Genomic DNA, 23,404 nt, shown 5'->3' with positions numbered 1-23,404 from the left:
AAATACCAAATACATAGGAATAAATCTAAGAAAAGATAGTACCTCTATAAAAATTTACATCTAACTAAGAAGGTAAAAGACCTGTACTGGGAAAACTAAGACACTGATGAAAGAAATTAAAGATGACACAGATAGAAAGATACACTGTGTTTATGGATTAGAAGAATTAATATTGTGAAAATGACCAAAATACCCAAGGCAATCTACAGATTCAATGCAATCCATATCAAAATACCAATGGCATTTTTCACAATATTAGAACAAATAATTTTAAAACTTGTATGGAAACACAAGAGACCCTGAAAAGCCAAAACAATCTTGAGAAAGAAGAATAGAGCTGGAGGTGTCACACTGCCTGACTTCAGTCAAAACTACAAAGCTACAGTAATCAGAATAGCATGGTATTGGCACAAAAACAGAGACACAGATCAACAGAAAAGAATAGAGAAGCCAGGAATAATCCCATGCACTTATGGCCAACTAATCTATGACGAAGGAGACAAGAATACGCAATGGGGAAAAGACAGTCTCTTTAATAAGTGGTGCTGGGAAAACTGGACAGCCACATGTAAAAGAATGAAATTAAACATTTTCTCACACCATAAACAAAATTAACTCAAAATGGATTAAAGACCTAAATGTAAGAGTGGAAACCGTAAAACTCCTAGAAGAAAACATAGGCAGAAAACTCTTTAACATAAATTGTTGCAATATTTTTTTGGTATTTCTCCTAAGGCAAAGGAAACAAAAGCAAACATAAACAAATGGAACCTAATTAAACTTAAAAGCTTTTGCCCAACAAAGGAAGCAATCAACAAAAAGAAATGACAACCTACTGAATGGGAGAAAATATTTGCAAATGATATGACTGATAAAGGGTTAATATCCAAAGTACATAAACAGCTCATATAACTCAATATCAAAAAAACACAAACATCTTGATTAAAAAATGTGCAGAAGACCTGAATAGACATTTTTCCAAAGAAGACATACAGATGGCCAACAGGCACATGAAAAGATGCTCAATATCCCTAATCAGAGAAATGGGGATCAAAACTACAATGAGGTATCACCTCACACGTGTCAGAATGTCTATCATCAAAAAGACCACAAATAACAAATGTTGGCGAGGATGTGGAGAAAAGGGAACTCTTGTACAATGTTGGTAGGAATGTAAATTGGTGCAGCCGCTGTGAAAAACAATGTGGAAGTTCCTCAAAAAACTAAAAGAAGAACTACCACATGATCCAGCAATTCTACTCCCGGGTATACATCTAAAGAAAATGAAAACACTGACTTGTTCTGGCATTGTTTGGTTTTTCTTTTGTTTTTGTTATTTTTAGCCACCCCACGCAGCTTGTGGGATCTTAGTTCCCCAACCAGGGACGGAAGCGCACCCTTGGCAGTGAAAGCACAGAGTCCTAACCACTGGACCACCAGGGAATTCCCCAAAAACACTAATTTGAAAAGATACATTCACCTCAATGTTCACTGGCAGCATTTACAACAACCAAGATATGAAAGCAACCTACGTGTTCATCAATAGATGAATGGATAAAGAATATGTGGTATATACATACAATGGAATACTACTCAGCCATAAAAATTAATGAAACATTGCTGTTTGCAACATGGATGAACCTGGAGGTTATTATGCTTAGTGAAATAAGTCAGAGAAAGACAAATACTGTATGTTATCACTTATATTTGGAGGATAAAAAATAAAACAAACATATAAATGTAACAAACAGAAACAGACTCACAGATATAGAGAACAAACTAGAGATTACTAGTGGGGAGAAGAAAGGAGGTAGGGGCAAGATAGAGGTAGGGGATTAAGACACACAAACTACTATGTATAAAATACATAAGCTACTGGGATATATTGTAGAGCACAGGGAATATAAATATAATAACTTTAAAAGCAGTATAATTTCTAAAAATTTTGAATCACTATGTTCTACACCTGAAACTAATATTGTAATCAATTACACCTCAATAAATTTTTTTTAAATTTTTAAATAGAATATGCAGGATATCACTGAAGAAGAAGAAATTTGGAAAAATCTATCATGTTGACTATTAAATGTTATCACTAAGTGACAGTCATTAAAGCAGTGTGGTATTAATATTAAAAAGGGACAAAGAGGCCAGTGAAACAGAAAAGAGAGCCCAGAAACATACCCACTATATGTGGACACTTGATTTACATAATCATTGTACTAGAGAAATAGTGAAGAAGGATGTTCTTTTTGGTACATGGTGTTGATCAAGCTGGTATGTACATTAAGAAAAGGTAAACTGGACCTGCACTTAACACCACTAACAAAAATCATTTCCATATGTATTAAAGATAAAACAGTAAGATTTTTTTTAAAATAATGTATAACAATATCTACATGATCTTGTGGTAGAGACAGATTTTATAACCAAAATACAAAAATGACTAATCATTAGACAGAATTAATAAGTTCTGTTTACTAAATGGTATATCCAACAATTCCATTCCTAGTTATGTACTTTAGGAAATGGACTGGAAAATACAATTTTTTTTTTTAGTTATTATTATTATTTTTTGGCTGCGTTGGGTCTTTATTGCTGCGTGCAGGCTTTCTCTAGTTGCGGCGAGCAGGGGCTACTCTTCGTTGCGGTGCGCAGGCTTCTCATTGCGGTGACTTCTTTTGTTGTGGATCATGGGCTCTAGGCGCGCGGCCTTCAGTAGTTGTGGCTTGCAGGCTCTAGAGCGCAGGTTCGGTAGTTGTGGCGCACGGGCTTAGTTGCTCTGTGGCATGTGGGATCTTCCCGGACCAGGGCTCAAACCCACGTCACCTGCATTGGTAGGCGGATTCTTAACCACTGCACCACCAGGGAAGCCGAGGAAAATGCAATTTTACATTCTTGTATGTTAAAGTACAAAAATGAATGGAAATAATATATGCCACAATTATTATAATTAGAAGGACATGTGTTCAAAGAGCTTCAAGTTTATCTGCTCATCTATTCTTTATTAAAGAAAAATATTTGAATCAAACAATATGTCAACACATAAGTTTTATTATGTATTCTATCATGTTCTTTAAGTTTGTAAAAATTTCTTAAAATCACAAACAATTTTTAAATTATCAACAAACTTTGATCTAGTAACTTCATTTCAGAAACTTTATCCCAAGGAAATAATTTGAAATGCAGAAAAATATTCTATCATGGTTTAATTTGAAATAGACAAGCACTTAGAAATAACTAAGATGCTTCACAATTCAGTAGTTATTGAATACTTTCTCTTATGCATTTCATGGATTATTATGGCAAATTAAAAGACTATGATTATAGGGACTTCCCTGGTGGCACAGTGGTTGAGAGTCTGCCTGCCAATGCAGGGGACACAGGTTTGAGCCCTGGTCTGGGAAGATCCCACATGCCTTGGAACAACTAAGCCCACGCACCACAACTACTGAAGACTGCGCGCCTAGAGCCCGTGATCCACAACAAGAGAAGCCACTGCAAGAGATGCTCACACACAGCAACGAAGAGTAGCTCCCGCTCGCCGCAACTAGGGAAAGCCCGTGCACAGCTACAAAGACCCAACACAGCCAAAAATTAATTAATTAAAAAAAAAAACACTGATTATAGAAAAAATGCTTAGTTTAAAAAGTATAGAATTCAAAATTTTATAAACATATGATTTTTACAAATAATCATTACAAAAAATCATTACAAAGCTATTTATTTATAAAATAGTAAACAGTAAACCTTAACATTTTTATTCTTAGATATCAAACTATGAGTGATTACTTTTTAACTGTTCAATTTTCTGTAACCTTCTAAGTTCTACAATATATATGGGTCTACTACTTTAACAATATGAAATTTTTTTCAAACTTACTTTGATTTTTCATAAGAGGAAGATACTACTCCATATTTATTAATCACAGATGATTTGTTAGCAGGCATGTTCACAGATCATAAACCTAAAGAGAAATTTTAAATTTTATATTAGAATACAAATGCACTCACAGTACCAAATAATGCACGTCACACAAATTCATGATTTATGGGGAAAAGGGTGGCAACAAGAAAAATCAAGCTTGAAGGCAAAATTATATTAAGGAAGAATTTAAACTGTCAGACCTAGGAGTCAAACCCAACTTTGAACTGAAAGTCCATGTTATTTCTATGGTGTTACCATTATAAACTTATCCTTTCATATAATATTCAGTCTTTATTATACTTAACGGTTTTATCAGCAAAACCACTGAAAGAACAGCATAGCATAGTAGTTAAGAGAATACAACCAGACTAACTGATTTACTTAACTGTGACTGTCTCCTCGCTTGTACAATGGGAATAGTACCTCCTTATAGAGTTATGGGAAGAAATAAATAGCTCAATGTATGTAGATTGGTTAGAAAAGAACCTGGCAAATGGAAAGCTTTATCTAAGTGCTTGTGATAATCATTAGATTACCATGCTTTCTGGTTTTTTTAAAGTTACTTGTAAAGTTCTTTTCATGTCTGTTTTTTGCCATTTAGATTACGTTTCCTCTGCTTGCTCTCACATCCAGATTTATTTCCCCCTTGAAGCATATCTGAGCACATTTATGAGTGTATGACCAAAAGAAGGACATACTACCCGTGTTTAGCAGAGTAGTCAAACACGTAATGAAGTAATTGGATAGTCAGACTTACGTTGAATTATTTTGCATTTCATTTTTTAAGACAGCTAATTTTTAAAACTGATGAGTCAAGGTTCTGGCAGGAGACAGCACCCTCAAACGGGGTAACTGAATAAAGAGTCTTTCCAAAGATGTGGGCAGTTATTCAAGAAAAAATACATAGTTTAAAAAAACCCAAGATGGTGCCATCCTCAGGGGTAGGCAAGAAGAGGGTGAACTGTCACTACTCTCGGACTAAGGGGAACAGAGACCCAGAAAGAAGAGCTGTAGGAGAGTGGGGCTTAATAAAAATCTTCGGCCTTTGGTGGAGAGATGCAACCGATCTGAGGCTGCCTGCTAAGAAGAAGCCATCCTGCACTCCACTCCAGTCATCTACCTGTGCTTCCCATTTGCTAAACCAAACTAGAAGCCAGAAGGTTCAGGGCAAACTGGAGAAGGATGGAAGGTAGATCTGGAGGGGAATGGGAAAATATCCAGCAAAATGGATTACAGGGCTTCCCTGGTGGCGCAGTGGTTGAGAATCTGCCTGCCAATGCAGGGCACACAGGTTCGAGCCCTGGTCTGGGAAGATCCCACATGCCGCGGAGCAGCTAGGCTCGTGAACCACAACTACTGAGCCTGCGCGTCTGGAGCCTGTGCTCCACAACAAGAGAGGCCGCGATAGTGAGAGGCCCGCACACGGCGATGAAGAGTGGCCCCCGCTTGCCGCAACTAGAGAAAGCCCTCGCACAGAAACGAAGACCCAACACAGCCATAAATAAATAAATAAAAATTAATTTAAAAAATGGATTATAAACATAAAACATCATTATCTGTTGCTGTTGGCTACAGAAAGGTCTGCTTCTTATAATCTATATCCATTAGAATATAGAGCAAATTTTTTTTTTTTTTGAGACTTTAAGCAAATGTATTTTTAAGTCAGCAGCTGCACTGAGCTATTACAGGAATGTCATTCAGAGTTGGCCTAACTTTAATATAAAATACAAGTTATTTTCAAGTAGGATTGATATATTCAGGAGTTTCTTCTTTTAACAGTTCACATCACATTGAATATTTCCATCTTAAAAGGCACTTAGGAAAATAACTGCAAACAATTATTAATGAATTCATGATAAAATACATGTAAGCACAGAATAAAGATGTAGAAACAGTTAATTTGATAAATCTAGAAATAAATGTTACAAATTACATAAGTACATAAGTATTCATTATGAATCATATAAAATTATGAAGATAGATGTTTAAGTAGACTAGGTAGACAAAGTCTGCAAAAGACGACCAAAGGAACCCCAGCACTCATAAAACATTACATATTTCAGAAACAGAGCTTAGAAATACAAACGTCAGTCAGACATACTCTTAGATAGATTTAAAACATTTAATGCCAAATGAATAGAAAATAAAATGTACAGGCCACCCAGAGAAAACTAATTGATGAGAAAGTGAATTGAAGGCAAATGGGTCTTTATGTGCTTGTGTTAGGCATATTGACCTAGAGCTTTTAGCTGTCTCCTGATATATTTCAGAGGACTGACTATGATTAGTTATACTTTTTGAAATTGCAAAATTTAGAGACTATTTTAGAAATTCTCCCTTGATCACTGAACCTACTATCCAAAGAGTCCTCACATCTGTGGGTAAAAGTGGTGGGTATTCGCACCACCTGCTCAACATGCAAGTTCCACAACACCCTGTTGATGAGACTTCCCCAGACTGGATGGGTAGAAAATGTCACATTGCTGTAAAAGACATGCTTACTTTCGATTTCTGGCGTATCTTAGGAGTACCTACCTTGGGAGTAAAAGTGCTTAACAAACACTAGTTTATGAACCACTATTTGAATACTACTGTGATATATGAGAGAGATAATAAGACTCCCTAATGTATTTTATCAGTTATGATTGCTTTTGGCTAAGAGTAAAAGAAACAGTAACCAAATAATCTCAAATTTCCGAAAAGAAAAGATCAAAGTCTTCAGAAATGTCTCCCATAGAGATGTTGGAATTAAATGCTCAGTCAGGTAACTAAACAAGAAAGTAAGATTTAAAATGACTTCCCTTCTACCCCCGCCAAAAAAACCCCCCAAAAAACAGAAAAATGTTATCAACTTTCACAAAAGTTTTAGTCTTTCCATAAGAATATTCTTCAAATTCTCAGTACCTTCCAAAACCTTAAGTCATCAACAAGGAATTGTTATTGTTACTATTATTGTATGTGCAGCAGGGCTTTTTTGCACTGCATTAATATAACCAGAGTCACACATATTAATCATTAGTCAAGCTAAAACATTCAGCTTCTAATACACTATTTGATAAAATGGTTTTTTGAACCACTTATTAAAACCTACAGGGGAGATCATCTGTACCATTTTTATGCCTCCCCAGGACAGTTATATGTAGCGATGTTGACTTCCGAAGTGTATAGAAAGAGACAAAACAGTTGCCTATCTCATGCTCTTTAGTAACCCTATGAGACAGTGTGGGACCTGGTGCCCTTCACTGCAGTGCTTGCACCTGGACAAACATCTCCAGCAACAGAATACAAAGAAACTATAAGGGACTAAAAATAACTGCATGCATGCACAATTGGGGCAAATTATGAACAAAAAGGCCACAAATCAACTGTCATCTCTGAGGTGCCAAGATGAAAAGCAGGGTACCATGCATGATCCCTGCACACAGCACCACCAAGGGGGTGGGCAGACAACCTAAGCCACCCCTCCAGCCTGACCCACTGATCCGCCCCTAACCCTCACCCCACTTAAGGAACCAGCCCGCCCTCCTCTGGGAGAGTGAGCAAGGGCGCCTCTTTTTGTTTTCACTCCTTTGTGCTGCCTGAATTCTTCATCTGGCCTCATCAATTTCTATTGATTTAAGAGTCCAAGGACCAGAGCCAGTAACACCCAGATCACCTTAAAACAGGAATAGAAAATTAAAGTGAGGCCAAATTATTTTTAGTTTTATGCTATCAAATATAAAAACTCATTTCATTTATACTGCTGGGAAATCACAATTAAATGTAAAGAGATTAAAATGGACTTGTTAAATTGGATTATTTCACATTTAGATCACTGTCAAGAAATAATCATCTTTCCTGAATCAGCAAAATGTGATATAAATGTAAAAATGAGCTTTTTTATAAGTTAAATAGATCTTTACAATTTAAATATCCTTTTATTCTCTATGGTACCCAAAAATGCAGGGTACTGACCGAGTTTGTGGATTGAAATGGAAACAAAATCTTATGTGAATAAAACTGATCTTAAAGATTGGATCAAAAGATCTTAAAATTGATCTTTTTAAATAAAGTCTTCCCTCAAATTCTGAAAAGAAAGGTTAAAAAAAACAAAAAAAACAAATCAGGGACTTCCCTGGTGGCACAGTGGTTGAGAATCCGCCTGCCAATGCAGGGGACACGGGTTCGATCCCTGGTCCGGGAAGATCCCACATGCTGCGGAGCCACTAAGCCCATGTGCCACAACTACTGAGCCTGCGCTCTAGAGTTCTCGAGCCCGCGAGCCACAACTGCTGAAGCCCGCATGCCTAGAGCCTGTGCTGTACAATGAGAGAAGCCACAGCAATAAGAAGCCCACGCACCGCAACTAGAGAAAGCCCGCACGCAGCAACAAAGACCCAGTGCAGCCAAAAATAAATAAATAAATTTTAAAAATCATCATTTTTGACATCAACTATTCTAAGACCTGCCTCTTCTCTTGCTCTTCTTAGCGTATACAGCATTCCACTAAAGAGTATGGTCTGCAGTGACTCACGTTTTCTCTACCAACTTCCAGAGATGATTTTCAATAATTTAAATAGATTGTGAATATTCACCTTGCATATTTATCTTAAGTGGGCAAATAAACAGCTTGCTCTACCTTTTACTTGACATCGGACATTATTTTTATATTAAATGATATTTACCCTTATATTTATTCCAGTGCACAAAACACGTCTGGAATCTAGTTTCTGTTATCCCAATGCTGAGATAATCTTTCCAAGGCTGACAATGATCTCCAGGTGGACAATTCAATTATGAGTTTTTCAGCACTGATCTCATTGATCCCTCTATAGTTAATGACTCTGTCTACCATCCCTTCTAGAAATAAATGTCGTTTTCATTTATTATGACATTCCTCCCTTGGCTTGTCTCCCTGCCTCTGTGAAGTCTCCTTATCAGACTCCTGCCTGGTGTAATAGATAAGTGTGCAAGCGCAGGAATCAACAGCCTACTTTAAATTCTGTTTCCAGCACAGATTACATCTGTTACTGTGCAAATTACTTAACTTCCAGATGTCTCAGTTTCCTCATCTATAATATAAACATAAATATGAATATAAAAGTGTCTTCTGTCCTTATTATCCAAGTAGAGAGTACAACTCATTACTATTTGTTCTTTGTGTCATACTCTTCTAACTAATCATATAAATGTGTTAAGTAATAAACACTTTAGACAAAATTATTACGTAATTAATACAAAGTATGGATAGAATTGATAATTTTTAAATCTGGGTTAAAAGTAAATGGGGATTCATCTACTAGTCTTCCAACTTTTCTTTTCTGCATGATTTTAAGCTTTTATAATCATATATATGTGTGTGTGTGTGTGTGTATGTGTGTATATATATATATATATATATATATATATATACATACACACACACATACACACATTTTTTTTTTTTTTTCCTTTGGGTCACACCATGAGGTTTGCAGGATCTTAGTTCCCCAACCAGGGATTGAACCCTGGCCCTTGGCGGTGAAAGCACCAAGTCCTAACCACTGGACCGCCAGGGAATTCCCTATAATAAAATATTTTAAAGTACTGGTTCACAATTACATAGATTTAATCAATTTTTCTCAGCATTTAACTGAAAATCACAAGGCCACCATATTTATATATAGATATAGTATATGATATATATCAAATTTACTCTAAATGTTAATAAACCAAAAAAAAGACATAATATCTAACATTAACACCAAAAGAATAACCAGAACACTTGAACAAAAACTACTTTAAAACTGCTAATACAATTATTTAGTCATTTTCTTTTACTCTTATGCTCATTCTTTCTCTCCAGAATAACTTTCTAATGTTTTTCATAATGTTACTATTTTTATGCCTTATTAGAGTTTCAACAATATTATCAGATCTTATACAAAAAGAAATAAATTTTTAGATCATCCAAGGTTACAGGATCTGGGTCAGTATGGGAAAATAAATTCATAGGGAAATCTTACCTATTAACATAGCTGCAAAAATTCTTGATGAAACATAAGGAAACCAAAACCAGCAATACCAATAAAAAATAGGTCTTTATAACTGAAGAAGGTTAGTCTCAGTAGAGTGAAGATAATTTAATACTATAAAATCTATTGTTGTAGACTATAACATTGATGGATTTAAGGCAAAAAAGTAGAAAATATTTTTATGGATGCCAAAGAATAATTCAATTAAATCCAGTTTCCACTCATGATTATAAAAACAAACAAAAACTCTACAAGTTAGGATTAGGAGTTTTACTCAATTTAATTAAAGGTATCTAGGAAAAACTAAAAGAATCATGATAATTAACAAGAAAACTTTAGAAGCTTTATCTAAAAAGCCAAGAACAACACAAGAATATCCATTATTATTGCCACTCTTCAACATTTTATAGGTATTCCTAGCCAACAAAAATATAAGGAAAAAAGAGGCATAAACATGGGAAAAGAGGAACAGTATATTTACTTGAAAAATACCTGCATAAAAATCTAAGAATCTGCACATACAAAATATAGATTATATTCAATTAAAAAAGATGTATGAATAAACAATATAGAAAAATTAGTGATATGGGTTTCAGTTCCAGAAAAGATGACGAATTAACATAGGCTTTGGATCCTGTCTTTAAAAGCAACTTCGTAGGACTAAGAAGGAATCTTGAAATCCAAGAAATTATAAAGGAAAAAACCCTGAGCTAATGTACAAGGGGAAATGAAAGGCTATTAGGAATTGGTTGTATATGGGTAGAGAAAGAAGTATTGATAGTTAGTCAGTGTGGCTCTGAGAAAATAAATTAGTAAAATGTAGTGTGAGCTATGCTTTCGTAACTATTTGTAAGTCCAGTAGGCAACAAAAAGAAAATCAGCAAAGGTATAGAAGATTTAAATAGTATAATTAATATGATGGACACAGAATTCTGCATTCAATCATTAGAGAATATCATTTTTCCCAAGCACACAAGTACAATTATCTAAAACTTCTAGCCTAAGGCAAGTCTTAAATTACAAAGAGTAGGTAATCTACATGAGTAGATTATAATCCTGATATCAAAACACAGATTAGAAAATTGTAATAAAAAGATAAATTAACTCTCCATATATTGGAAATAAAAAACAATTCTAAGTCACCTGTGGATCAAAACAAAAAAATGGAATTTCAAAAACACTTAAAACTAAATAACAAAAACGTTACATATAAATACTTGTGAAGTGCAACAAAAGTGGCACTTCAGAGGAAATGTTAAACACTTATCTCTAACAACAAAGAAAGGTTAAAAATTCATTAGCTAACAAAAGATACAGGAAAAATAACCGCAAGATATACTCCCCAAACGTGGAAGAGAATTCTTAAGAACAGAAATTAATGATATCAGAACAAAATCTGAGAGAAAAATCAACAAAGTCAGTATGCTCAAAATCACTAATCTTCAAGAAAATTCAAATTAGACCCACAATTAAATTCTGCTTCACTTCAAACAGAATGGCTAAATTTTTTTTAAAAACTGACAGTACCAGGTTTTGTGAGGTGTAGAACAATGGAACTCTTATATATTGCTGATAGGAGTGAAAATAAGCCATAACCACTTTGGAAACCTATTTCCACCTTAGAAAGTTAATCACATACCTATCCTTTGACCCAGAAATTTCATTCCAAAAGAAATGAAAACAATGTTACAAAAAGACATGTACAAGAATGTTTATAGGAATATTATTCATAATAGTCTCAAACTGGAAACACCTCAAACATTCATCAGTAAGAGAATGGATAAACAAATTTGTGATATGTTTATGTGATAGGAGTCTTCCCAGTAGTAAAAAAAAAAAAAAAAAAATTACTGCTACATGCAACAAAAATACATTGAGTGAAAAATATTACACTGAATGAAAGAGGTCAAACACAAAAGTGTACATACTGCCTGATTCCATATACATGAAGTTCAACAACTATTACATGGTGATGATCCACAAGAGGATGGGAAGGAGTGCTGGAGTAGGGACTGAATAGAAATGTTTTATATTGGGGGTAACATGGGTGTATATATGTACAAAAAACTCAGCGTAGCAGATTCCATTTTTCAGAATGGTACAACAATACCTCCCATACTGTGTATTGTTCTGCAATGTGGCCTTGTCACTATCCCACAAGAGGTGGAATCTAACTCACTCTCCCCATGAATCTGGGCTTAACTTAGTGACTTGTTTGACTGGCAGAGTATGGCAGAAATAATACTCTGGGACATAGGAAGCTAGACCATAAAAAAAAAGCCTTGCAGTTTCCTCCTAGGTCTCTTGAGATGTTCTCTCAGAGTCCAGCTACCATGCTAAGAGACCAACACCACATGGAAAGCCATGTGTGAGCACTCTGGTTGATAGCTCTACCTGAGCGCCCCACCAGGCTTCCTGGTGACAGCAAGCAGCAAGTGCCAGGCATGTAAGTGAGCCATTGTGGACGTCCAACCCAGTCAAGGCTTCAGAAGACTAGAGCCTCAGCTGACATCTAATTGAAATCACAAGTGAGATCCCGAGTATGAATTACCCAGCTGTGAACAATCAACTCCAGAACCATGAGAGTTGATAAAAAATTATTTAAGCCACTAAGTTTTAGTGATTGCTACCAGCAACAGATACCCAGAACACTCACTGAATCGTACAATGAACAGTCGTGCATTTCACTATATGCAAATTTTACCTCAATAAAAATCAGATTATAAGAGAACATATATTAGAATTCGGTTTAGTGACATATAACAGAAGTAAAAATGACAGTACCTCAGACAACATAGAGGTGTATTTCTCTCTGATGTTAAAAAAAAAAAAATTAAGTCTAAAGCTAGACAATTTAGGGTCTACGCACCAGCTTCACAGTCATAAGAAACCAAGGCTCCATGTAAATAGTCCTTTCATGGTTATTGTCTAGCCTCACCTGGCTTCAGGTTGTTCCCCGGCTCATGTAGCATCAAATCATTGGGGAGGCACTATTGATCACTATATTCCTTTCTTCAAGGGAGCTCTGTTAATTCAGTCTCCTTTTCATCCCTTCTTCCATTCTCCTAAATCAGGATGCCATTATCTTCATTCTAGATTAATACACTGACTTCTTATCTTCCAGTCTCCTTCTGATCTCTCTTCCTCTAGGCTCATCTTTTACATGACTGCCAGAGTAACTATTCCAAACATAAATTTCCTGATCATTTCACTGTTCTTCCATCCCCACTGTTGTCAAACCCAAGTTCGTGTGCCCTATGCACAGTGAGGCCAAACAAACCAAAACGCTTACTTTGGAGGAGAGAAAGGTTTACTGCAGGTCCGAGCAAGGAGAACGAGCAGCTCATGCTCAAAAAGCCCAAACTCCCCTAATTAGTAACTGTTTGAATCTACGCTTTAGAACTCAGGGAAGGTCTGGGAGGCTGAAAACCTTTTTCCTACAAACAAGAAACAGGACATGGGAAGGGTTTTGTACCCAGGAGTGTCCCACAGGGTCCTGCTTGGTTTCAGCATGATGGAAAAAAGTGAGGAAATATAAACCATGTCCCTTTTGCAAATAGTTAAAAAAAACTAAAGATGTTTAGTTTGTAAAAGAGAAGTTTGGGTTATGGGGTATCACCGATACCTCTTAAGTAAGAAATCTTTTTTTTTTTTTTTAAGAACTCCTCTCCCATTTGATTTGTCCTTCTCTATTCTGAGAAGATAGATAATTTTTTTCCCTTTCTTTCTTGCCTGAATTTCTCCAAGGCAGAAAGGTGAAACTGCCTGAAGTCACTGGCTTTTTCCTGACTTAAAAACACAAAAATAAAAAGTTAACTTTATTGTAGGGATGACACTGGGTGCCCTGTAGGGAGGAAAAAAGCTCCTAGGATTGTGGAGATGTCACCGAGCCCCACACTTGTACCGAGGCCAACCTACTTTCTTGCTTTTTTCCACACCACAATTGGTTCATCAATGCTCACAGCTGTGCTTACTTAACAGAAACTAAAGCAGACGCCTGCATAAACCACAGAACTAGCCTGAGCCAGAAAAGCCCAAGATAGCGACAATCAACTGACCTGAATGGGTTCCAGCCTGACCATGAGGGCAGCGCCTGCACAGATGAGACCCGAAGTGTGGGAAAGTCGCCTTTGCCTCATTATCATGCTAAGACCTCCGCCCAAAGGGGCACTTGCACTGCTATGCACGATTAGTGCCGTGTGCACAGGAGCCCAAAGGCCTGCGCATGCTCCGGCTGTTTCTAAAAAATCACCGCCCCTTTCCCTGAGTTCTGATGGCACACCCACCTGTGACCTCTTAAAAGCTTCCTGCTTTCCTCCCTTGGAGGAGAAGAGGTCTTTAGAGCATGATCTCTCCTTTCTCCATTCCTTGATCAATGAATAAAGTTTCCGCTCTGCTTTGCCAAACCTGGTCTCCTTCAGTTGGCATGAATGGCACCAGGCAAGAAAAGGTCCTAGTTGGGGCCCACCTAATCTGAGAGGGTCAATAACAGAGAGAGATTTTCCTGAGACTTGAATGGAGATAGAGGTCATTCAGAGCCAACTCCTCTGTTGTAGCAGCACCCCCAGGAGGTGACGGTGTCACAAAAGAAATGTCTGGGCACTGAATATTGAGAGATTGGACCCCATAGCATAGCAGAGGCATAAAATCTTCCCCTGGCCTAGTTGTGGTCCCAAAGAGGAATGCCAAAACAAAGGGGACCATATGGATGCGACATTTGGCCCAAAGTCCCCTGGTGCCCCTCCAGTGCTTTGTTGATACATAAGCACCCAGGACTTTTGTATAACCCCGGGGCAGAGGCAGGCTTAGTAAAAAATAAGACTGAATATCCAACCACCTAAGCAGAACAGAGGCTTGGAGGGTACATAGTCAATTTAAAGAAAGTACAGAAATATTTCTTGCACACATAAGTCCAACTATGATTCATAAGTACTTCATGTCTTTTCATCTTTGTACTAGTAAATTGACATTTTTCCAGAAATAAATATAAATATAATCCATAATTAATGTGAAATAGCAATATTCAAAACACTGAAAACTGAAGTGGTTAAATTATTCATGTATGACTAGAAAGCCCTGGACAATGAGGAAAGTGAACTGAAAGGTACCATTAAAGTTTAAACATGAACTATTTCCACTCATTTCTCATGAGTCACTTATTTACTCATTTATTCAGGAAAATTGCAATGAGCTGATACTTAAATGATAGTCTTGTTCTGACTTGGTTAAATATCTTAAATCTCGTTTACTTACTGAAAGGATTTCTATCTAAAATGGAACCAGAGACTCTCACACATGTGCCCTCAGAAAAATAAAACTATTGATTTCCCATAAAAGCCCAACTTACAGAAAACCAGAACTTATCTCCTGACCAAAGAATATCCACCAAGAATCTTTCCCCATCCTTAAGCCAATGAATTTACTGATCAGACTCTGGCGGAATTTCCCACTCTTTGGACTCCCTCCGCAAGAAATACAGCCCACCGCAAATCCTCAATGGACTCATCTGTAGCTTGCTATGGTTTGTATTACCCGAATTAAAATTCCTCTGCTATTCCCGAATAAACTTAATGTCTGGTAATTCCAGCTTGCCTCAATTTACCTCTTTATTTAGGTTGATACCCACCATAGGAAGCCATTTGGCTTTGATGCCAAACTACTCATGTGATGAATGGTTTGTGAACTGCAAAAATGGATATAACTGCCCATGAATTCTTTTTTTGGATTTCCGTTGTATGCCAGTGCTTTATATTTGTAACACTCAACATACAATATGAAATTTTAAAAACTATATCACAGACACACATGCATTTACATATAAACTAGAAATAAAAGAATGTTTTTGACCATTTTCAGCACTACCAAATAGTACCACATTGTTCATTTTAAGTGGTTGTCATTTAGGAAATTCAATTTGGTTCAGTTTTCACAAAAATAAAGTTCTAATGATGTTTGAGGTCCCTGTGTTTGAGAGATACAAAGACAATTAAAATACGGTCCCTTACTTTAAGAAATTATAATCTAGAGAAAAAGGATTGGCCTGTAAATCAACATTATCACAGGTGAAGATACTGAATTCCATTACAGGACTCCAGGTGATTTCAGAGGGCAAAAAATGGCCAAGAAAATTACGTGATCAAAATGACATTCTATAAATATATGACAGGATCTAGAGAATAGTCAAATTTAAGTATGGATAAGATATGTTTTATACCTATCTGGCATAGACCCAATATTTTTTTTTAAGTTTTTAACATTAATCCCTAGTGTATTTTTTTAAGCTCCAGTTGAAACAAGGTTGGAAAGGTACACTTTAAAAAATAATTTCTGAGAACTAGACAATATTAAAATTACAGTAAGCCTTTGGATAGGTAACATGCACTAGGAAATACAAGACGTAGACTATATAACCTGAAGGAAGGAACAAAGGTTAATTGACCAAAGACAACCAAAAAGGTAGAATCTATTCAGATACATTGTTGAGAAGGTAAAAAATGGAATCCTACCATCACCTTATCCCCTCCCAGAAATTTTTCCTAATAGATAACTTGTGCCCTTTTCTCAAGATGAATTGCCTTTTTAAAAATCCTTTTATTTCACATCCTCAAGGATCCTCCCCCGCCCCACCCCCACTTCCCCAAACTTTTGAAATTTTTTGGAATCCAAAAGAGTCTGCGGGGAGAGCTGCCATTTCACCAAGAATATAAGGACTTGAAAATCGTCCAGCGCAGAAAGCGGGAGTATGAGTTAAGGGTCCCCGGAGGAAAAGCAAGCCCGAGTCCAGAGGAAATTAAAAGAATTTCCCAGCCGATAGCAATCAGAAACTTGACCCACCTCTTTTAGGGAAATAGCTTTCTGCTGGGGAGACAATCAAATAAGCGAAACTGGTGGCTGATCCCCCACTTTCTCCCTCAAGCCCCCGGCTGGAGTGTCTCCACGAGCTCGCCTAGATTTTTAGGAGGGGCCTGGATGGCGGGCTTGGGCCAGGAGCGTGAGTAGCAAAGGTTTCTTCCAACAACCAGCGCTACGGGACGCTAAGAAACAAGACTCGGTGCTCCCGTTTGTGGGTCTCTGTGGGTCTCCCTGTTGCCCCGGGATGGTGAATATGGCTATAACCTTAGCTCTCAAGTTATCAGAAGCTGGACGTAGTAGTCACTCACCGCGGTGCTCGGGGTCGCTGGGGACCAACACTGGTTGCTAAGGACGCTGTGGAAGTCGCTCTCAGAGTTGGAAGGTTGCCCTTTTTAGAGTCTCCTGACCAGGGCTTAGCCAATCAGGACCTGTTAGTGCAATTCCACCTTCCCCTCCCCGCCCTCACCACAGCTGTATTCGCTTTCGAACGAATAGATGCAATGAAGTGTGAAAGATCTTTATTAGCTTTAAAATACAATCATAAAGTACATGGTAATGATTCGTTTTAAATACTGTGTGTTGGCTGTCCGGCCAGCAGCTGAGGCAAGAAGTGCCTTGGCGGTGGTTTAGTGTCTCCTCAAAGTCTAAATGCCTCCTCCAAAGCCTCGCCTCTCCTCCACGGGGGGAAAAATCTAAGTAAAAAAATAAAAATAAAAACAGTATGCACGCTATGCAAAGGTAGCCATGTCTTTTAATTTAATTGCTGTTCGTGAGCCCCTTTTACATAGAACTCCAGACCCGCCAGTGTCTTTCTCAATGAGGGAATTGGATAAACCAAGCTTCCAGTGTGTTCTATATGTACTAACCACAGGGGGGCGAATTCAAACACAAAGGAATGCCTAATTTTAAAGGTAGTATACAAAAAAATTATCCAATTTAAATTCTTACAAAATGTCTATGTCTATTAATGGGCGAACAACTTCAAACATTCCACTAATGTTCACAAGGGTTTCACTAAGAGCAATTGTGATTGATTTCAAAGCTAAGGCGTGGGGATTGTCCTGGTGAGATAAATTGCCTTAAAAAAATTAAGAACTTCAAAAGAGAATTTAACTAATCCTGATGAAATACATCAGTCCTGAATTATTTCTGTTCATAATAGGCACCAAATAAGTCTTTTGTTTTTTTTAAACTACATTTTGATATTTAAAACAAAAATTATTGGTCCAAATCCATAGAATGTACCAAGAGTGAATTCTAATATAAACTATGGACTTTGGGTGATTATGATGTGTCAATATAAGCTCATCAGTTGTAACAAATTACCACTCTGGTTGGGGATGTTCATAATGGGGGAGGCTATCCATTGGCGGAAGGGGTGGGTGTAAATGGGAAATCACTCTACCCTCTTAATTTTGCTGTGAACCTAGAAATGCTCTAAAAATAGTAATAATAAAGACTTCAAAAATAAATTATTTTCAAATAAGAGTTAAAAAAAAAAAACATAAATTACAGTAGCTGATCCCAGGCTTCTCTGAAACACATCCTCCTAATTGAGCAGTAAGTTGAGGGTAAGAACAAAAGTGAAATTGAGAGAGACTATGAAGATATTTCTTAGAAAGCAGATCCTAGAGTGCTAACTCACATAGAACGTGTTTCAAAAAGAGAGAAAATATAAGTAATATTAAAGAATTAGTAGGGGGGGAATTTCTTTAATCCAAAAAAAAAAAAAGACTTGAGATAGCAAATCAAGAGTTCCTACCATATTTCAAATAAAATGAATGTGTAAAGACTGCTGCACTTAAAAACAGCTTGGTGTTTTTTGTGTGTGTGTGTTTTTTTTCCAAGAGATCTAGGAAAAATGTTAAAAGCATAAAAAAAGCAAACTGTTAAACAGGTTACTCTCAAAGGAATAAAAAGCAGGTTAGTTTAAAAATTCTTCATCATAATATAAAAATCAGTTGATTCTACTAAGCATTTAGAGAAACAAGTAGTTACCCATGAATTCTATGGGGAAGATAACTAAAGAACTTGATTATATAAGAAAGAATTCACCAATTCATCCCCTATTTTTCTTATACTTTAAGATTAAACCACTCAAAGTAAACCAAAGGACAGATCACTTAGACATTAATCAAAATTAAGAACTAAAAAATGTAAAAGTTGGGAAGAATTTATATTGAGCCCTAAAACAAGATGTACCTAAACAAGGTAATTTTTGCTTGGCCACAAAATGAAATGGCAAAAAAATTTTCGAACAAGATGATATGTTTATAGTTTTTATAATTCAACTTAAAATAATGAAGTGTGAGAAGCAGTAAGGTATTTCTCAGTTTTCACAAAGGAGTGTAAAATAAAGATGTTCCACTGTTGTGGGCTGGGGAAATTCAGTTATATCCTCAACCCACACTATACACTAAGTGATGGATCTCAATAAATAGAAATATATATCATGTTTTTGGAAGAGAACACTTAGTGGCATAAATATAGCCCTCAGCAAATAGAAAACCATGAATCCTTGATGGAAATGTTTCACAGAATTAAAAAACCTCTTAGGGTTACCATATAAATTTTATGCGAGTACACTTCAAATCTCAAGGTGTATGTGTGTGTGTTTTAGGAGAGTGAGAGTGAAAAATGAAATGATTTTAAAGTTCATCTGAAAAAATAAATGGCAGGTTAGCCAAAAATAATTACGAAAAAGAAGCAAGCACAGGAGGGCTTGGCTTGGCTTACTACATATTAAAACTTACTGTGAAAACTGTTTATTGGCCCACATATATGCTCTAGAAATAAAATATTTTAAATATCTTCAGATTCCATCCTCGAAAATGGTAGCTGCATCGCAGTTCCTAATACAGTGACTTAAACATAGTACATGCTTAATAAGTAGTGCTGGGTGAATTCTTGAATAGAAATGTAGATGATTTTTATTTTATCCTGTGAGCTGAATTTATTCAGTGTCAGAATTTCTGAGTAAAATATTAGTATAAATGAAGACCTGCTTGTTCTGTACTTTTGTTTAGCAGGTCATGTCATTCTGTGCCAACTCTTGAAAACTGTCAAAATAGTCTGCTAATCTTCACTTGTATTTTGACTCAAATCTAAGTGAATAATGATTGGACTCAAAAATATCTATTATACTATTTCATGATTATAAATATTTCTATCATATGATTCTTTTCCCAAAAACTAATCTTTCATATCTATTTACTAAGGAACAAGATAAAAATTTTAATCCATATCATTCTATTAATGATTGTGTGAAAATGTTCCTAATAATTTTTGGTGCTTACGATATCTTCTATCCATTAATTGTTATATAATGGTTTAACTGTGGTGACTTTAAAATATGAACACAAATTGTTTGATAACCCTCCCTTCTAAAGATGAAGCTATATCCCTTCCCCTTGAGTGATGGATTGGATTTAGTGACTCACTTCTACAGTATAGAAAGTGGCAGGAGTGATGAGGTGGGATTAGGTCATAAGAGAGAGTGTGCCTTCATCCCTGCTCTCTCTAAGATCATTTGCTCTGGGAAGGAGCCAGCTGTCTTGTTATGAGGACACTTGAGAAGTTCTATGGAGAGATCCATGTGGCAAGGTATTGAGACCTCCTAACAACAAACCAGCAAGAATTCCACAATTAGTTTTGCAAGATATCTTAGAAATGGATCCTCCAGTCCCAGTCAAGCCCAGTCAAGTCTAAAATGACTGTACCCCAAGTTGAAGTCTTGACTGCAACATCGTGAGAAACCCTGGGCCAGAACTACTAATCTAAGCCACTTCCAAATTCTCGAATTACAGAAACTACGAGATAACAAAGGTTTTAAGCTGCTTGGTTTGGGGGTAATTTGTTATGCCAAAACAGATAATACAAATATTATACCGTTAATCTCATAAAAGGCGTATTGGCCATTCTTTTTAAATGCTATAGAGAATTACGTGTATTAATTTCTGTGTTATGTCTTTCTCAAACTAGTTTGAAGCCATACACTCTGGACCATTTCAACATCATCATTTTAGAAAGATTTTAAAGAAATATAGGATGTAAGGACTTTGATAGTGCTCTGGAGACTGCTGATTAAATGCTATGAACAGATTTAATAATCTAGAAAGAACTTTATTGCCATGTCCCATAATTAAATCTATTTTTTTGGAAAATAATTTTTCTTCTTAGCAAAAATAAAAACCCTATTTTAGAACAATTAGAAAATGCAAAGTAAAAAAATAAAACTCATAAGCAATCCTACAACCAGACATAATATATATCCTTTCATTGTGTGTGCATCTTTATTATTTTTACAAAAGTGAAATCATATTGTGCACAATATTTTTAACATGTCCACTTGTCATTTGATATCTATCTCTCTTGTAATCTTTAAACATGCTGACTCTAGCCCTTGTCACCTCCTTCACCACTATCAGTCTCCATCAGATTACTACTATCTCTTACCTCAGCAGCTTGCAATGGCCTGCCAAGTAGAGACTTCCACTTTTGCCCCATACGGGAGCCAGGTTGATCCTTCTAGAACATCATTAAAGTCACCTTAAAAAAACCTAAATTCTTGTCTATCACCAACAAGGCCCTGCAAAATTTGGCCCCTGCCCTCCTTTCAGCTCTCAGTGAGTCCTTGCTCACTGGCTACCTAGTTTGTCATCAGGACCTTATACTTAGCTCTGCCTTGAAATTTTCCTCCCAGATAGTCATACATGGCTCACTCTTTCAGTTCATTTAGATCTGTTTAAAGATTATTTCCTCAGAGAAATAATCTTTATTTCAATAATCTTCCTTGACCACCCAATCTAAAAACTCTGCCTCTATCTTTTAATTTTTTAAATATAATACATGTCATTACCTAACATCATAGTATATGTTTGTTTCATTATTTGACACGATATATTTACCTGTTTTTTGCCTCCCAAAAAGAATGTCAGTTCCAACAAAGCAGGGACTTCATCTGGCTTATTCATCACTCTATCCACATTGCTTAGAACAGTACCTGGTACAGTTAGGTGCTCAATAAATGTATGTTGATTAAAGGACCATATGGATGTACCATTTTAATTATTAATGCATAAGAATTACTTGATATTTAAAATCCTGACAATTTTTCCTATTATGGGCAATTATGCCATGAACATGTGCATAAGTAAATATTTACACCCTATATGTGTTTCCTAAGATTTAGGAGTCAAAAGATATCATTTTTATGGTTTTTGACACAAACTGCCAAACTTCCCTCCATCAAAACGTTATATTTTATACCATTCCAGAAATGAATGAGAGCTTTTTCTCACTTTGCATAATAATGTACATTTCCCTTTTAAACACTGTCATTTTTATAGAGAAAAAATGGCTATTATTCAAATTTGCCTTTCTTCAGTTACTAGAGGGCAGATATTTGTTCATGTAACTATTATCCATTTGCATTTCTTTTTTTTAATAAATTGCCTCTTCATGTCCTTTGCTTACATTTCTACTAATTTTCCCTTACTGGTAAGAGCTCTTTTTTACGATAAAGTGACCCATTGTCTAAACCATGTTAAAATGTAATTTTCCCAGTTTGTGGTTTGTCTTTAAATTTTGATTATTATGTTTTTACTTTTTTGTCATGTAGAAATTTAAATTTTATATGGTCAGGTTGATTACTCTTTCCCTACATGGCTTTTGACTTTGCTGTCACTTTTAGACAGTTTTCCAATCCACTATTTGAAAAATATTCACCAATTATTTTCTTCCAATATTCAATCTTCAAAAACTAAAGAAAAAAAAAACACTATATTACAGCTGGAATTCATCTGGGAGTAAGCTGTGAGGTGAGGCTGTTGTTTCTTCCCCTCAAGTGGCTACCCAACTGTCCTCTTTTTAATAACTCATCCTTTCTCCACTGACGTAGATGTGAAATTGTGAGATGCCATTGTTTTTATATGAGAAAGTATGTATATACACACACACAGGCCTTTTTCTCCTTCTTTTAATAAACAATATGTTTTGGACCTGAGCCAATCCCAATCTTGAGCCAATCATTCTTAAGGAACACAGAAATATTTTTATTACGTCCAGTAACTAATTTGATATTAGGTACACAGTAATTTGGTATTAGTATTCGAGTAATACTGGATACACTTACTAAGGAAATGACTCAATACATTTGCCCAAGCCACATTACAACTCAATTTAAGAATGTCAATCTACTCAAGGCGAAGTTGATAATCACTTTTTAAAAAGGTTGGCTTCTGGAAGATTCAGAATAGTGCGTCAGGGTTCTCTTCTGAAAGCCCTCAGAATCCTGGGAGTCCAATGGGTCAGAAGGGACACAGGAAGAACCCATGTTAGGTTCGTTCAGATCTAGGGAGACAGATACTGCCAGAAGAGCCCATGGAGCTGATGAAAACACGTAGTAGAAGACTCTCTTTAGAAGTCCTCTTAATTTTTTAACTAGGGTCTCGATTTTGAACAGTATCGTTTTGGATTTAAATACCCTGAGTGATTTAGATGCAGCAGAAAAAAAAAAAAGAAAAAGCTACAGAAAACTATTTATAGTTGTTTTGTGGCCTCAGAAAAGCAAAATGCTTAATTCCTAAATCCCGGAGAACAGTTTATATTCTTGGGGTGGATTGGGGAGGAG

General features: G+C 36.2%; 1 protein-coding gene across 1 annotated transcript in view; it reads right to left on the bottom strand.

Annotated features, from left to right (window-relative positions):
- Nucleotides 1-20,842, bottom strand: part of TMEM232 (transmembrane protein 232) — a 263,618-nt gene extending 242,776 nt beyond the window's left edge. Inside the window, 2 exon segments of the mRNA XM_082455780.1 lie at nt 3,884-3,968; nt 16,756-20,842. Of these exon segments, the coding sequence (XP_082311906.1) occupies nt 3,884-3,951 (68 nt within the window). The 5' untranslated portion in view covers nt 3,952-3,968; nt 16,756-20,842.
- Between the last annotated feature and the right edge of the window lie 2,562 nt (nt 20,843-23,404).

The sequence above is a fragment of the Balaenoptera physalus genome, assembly GCF_965194825.1.
Source record: "Balaenoptera physalus genome assembly, chromosome: 3".
Lineage (NCBI taxonomy): Eukaryota > Metazoa > Chordata > Mammalia > Artiodactyla > Balaenopteridae > Balaenoptera > Balaenoptera physalus.
The sequence above is the reverse complement of the archived record's forward strand: the minus strand, read 5'-3'. Positions and strand labels throughout refer to the sequence as shown.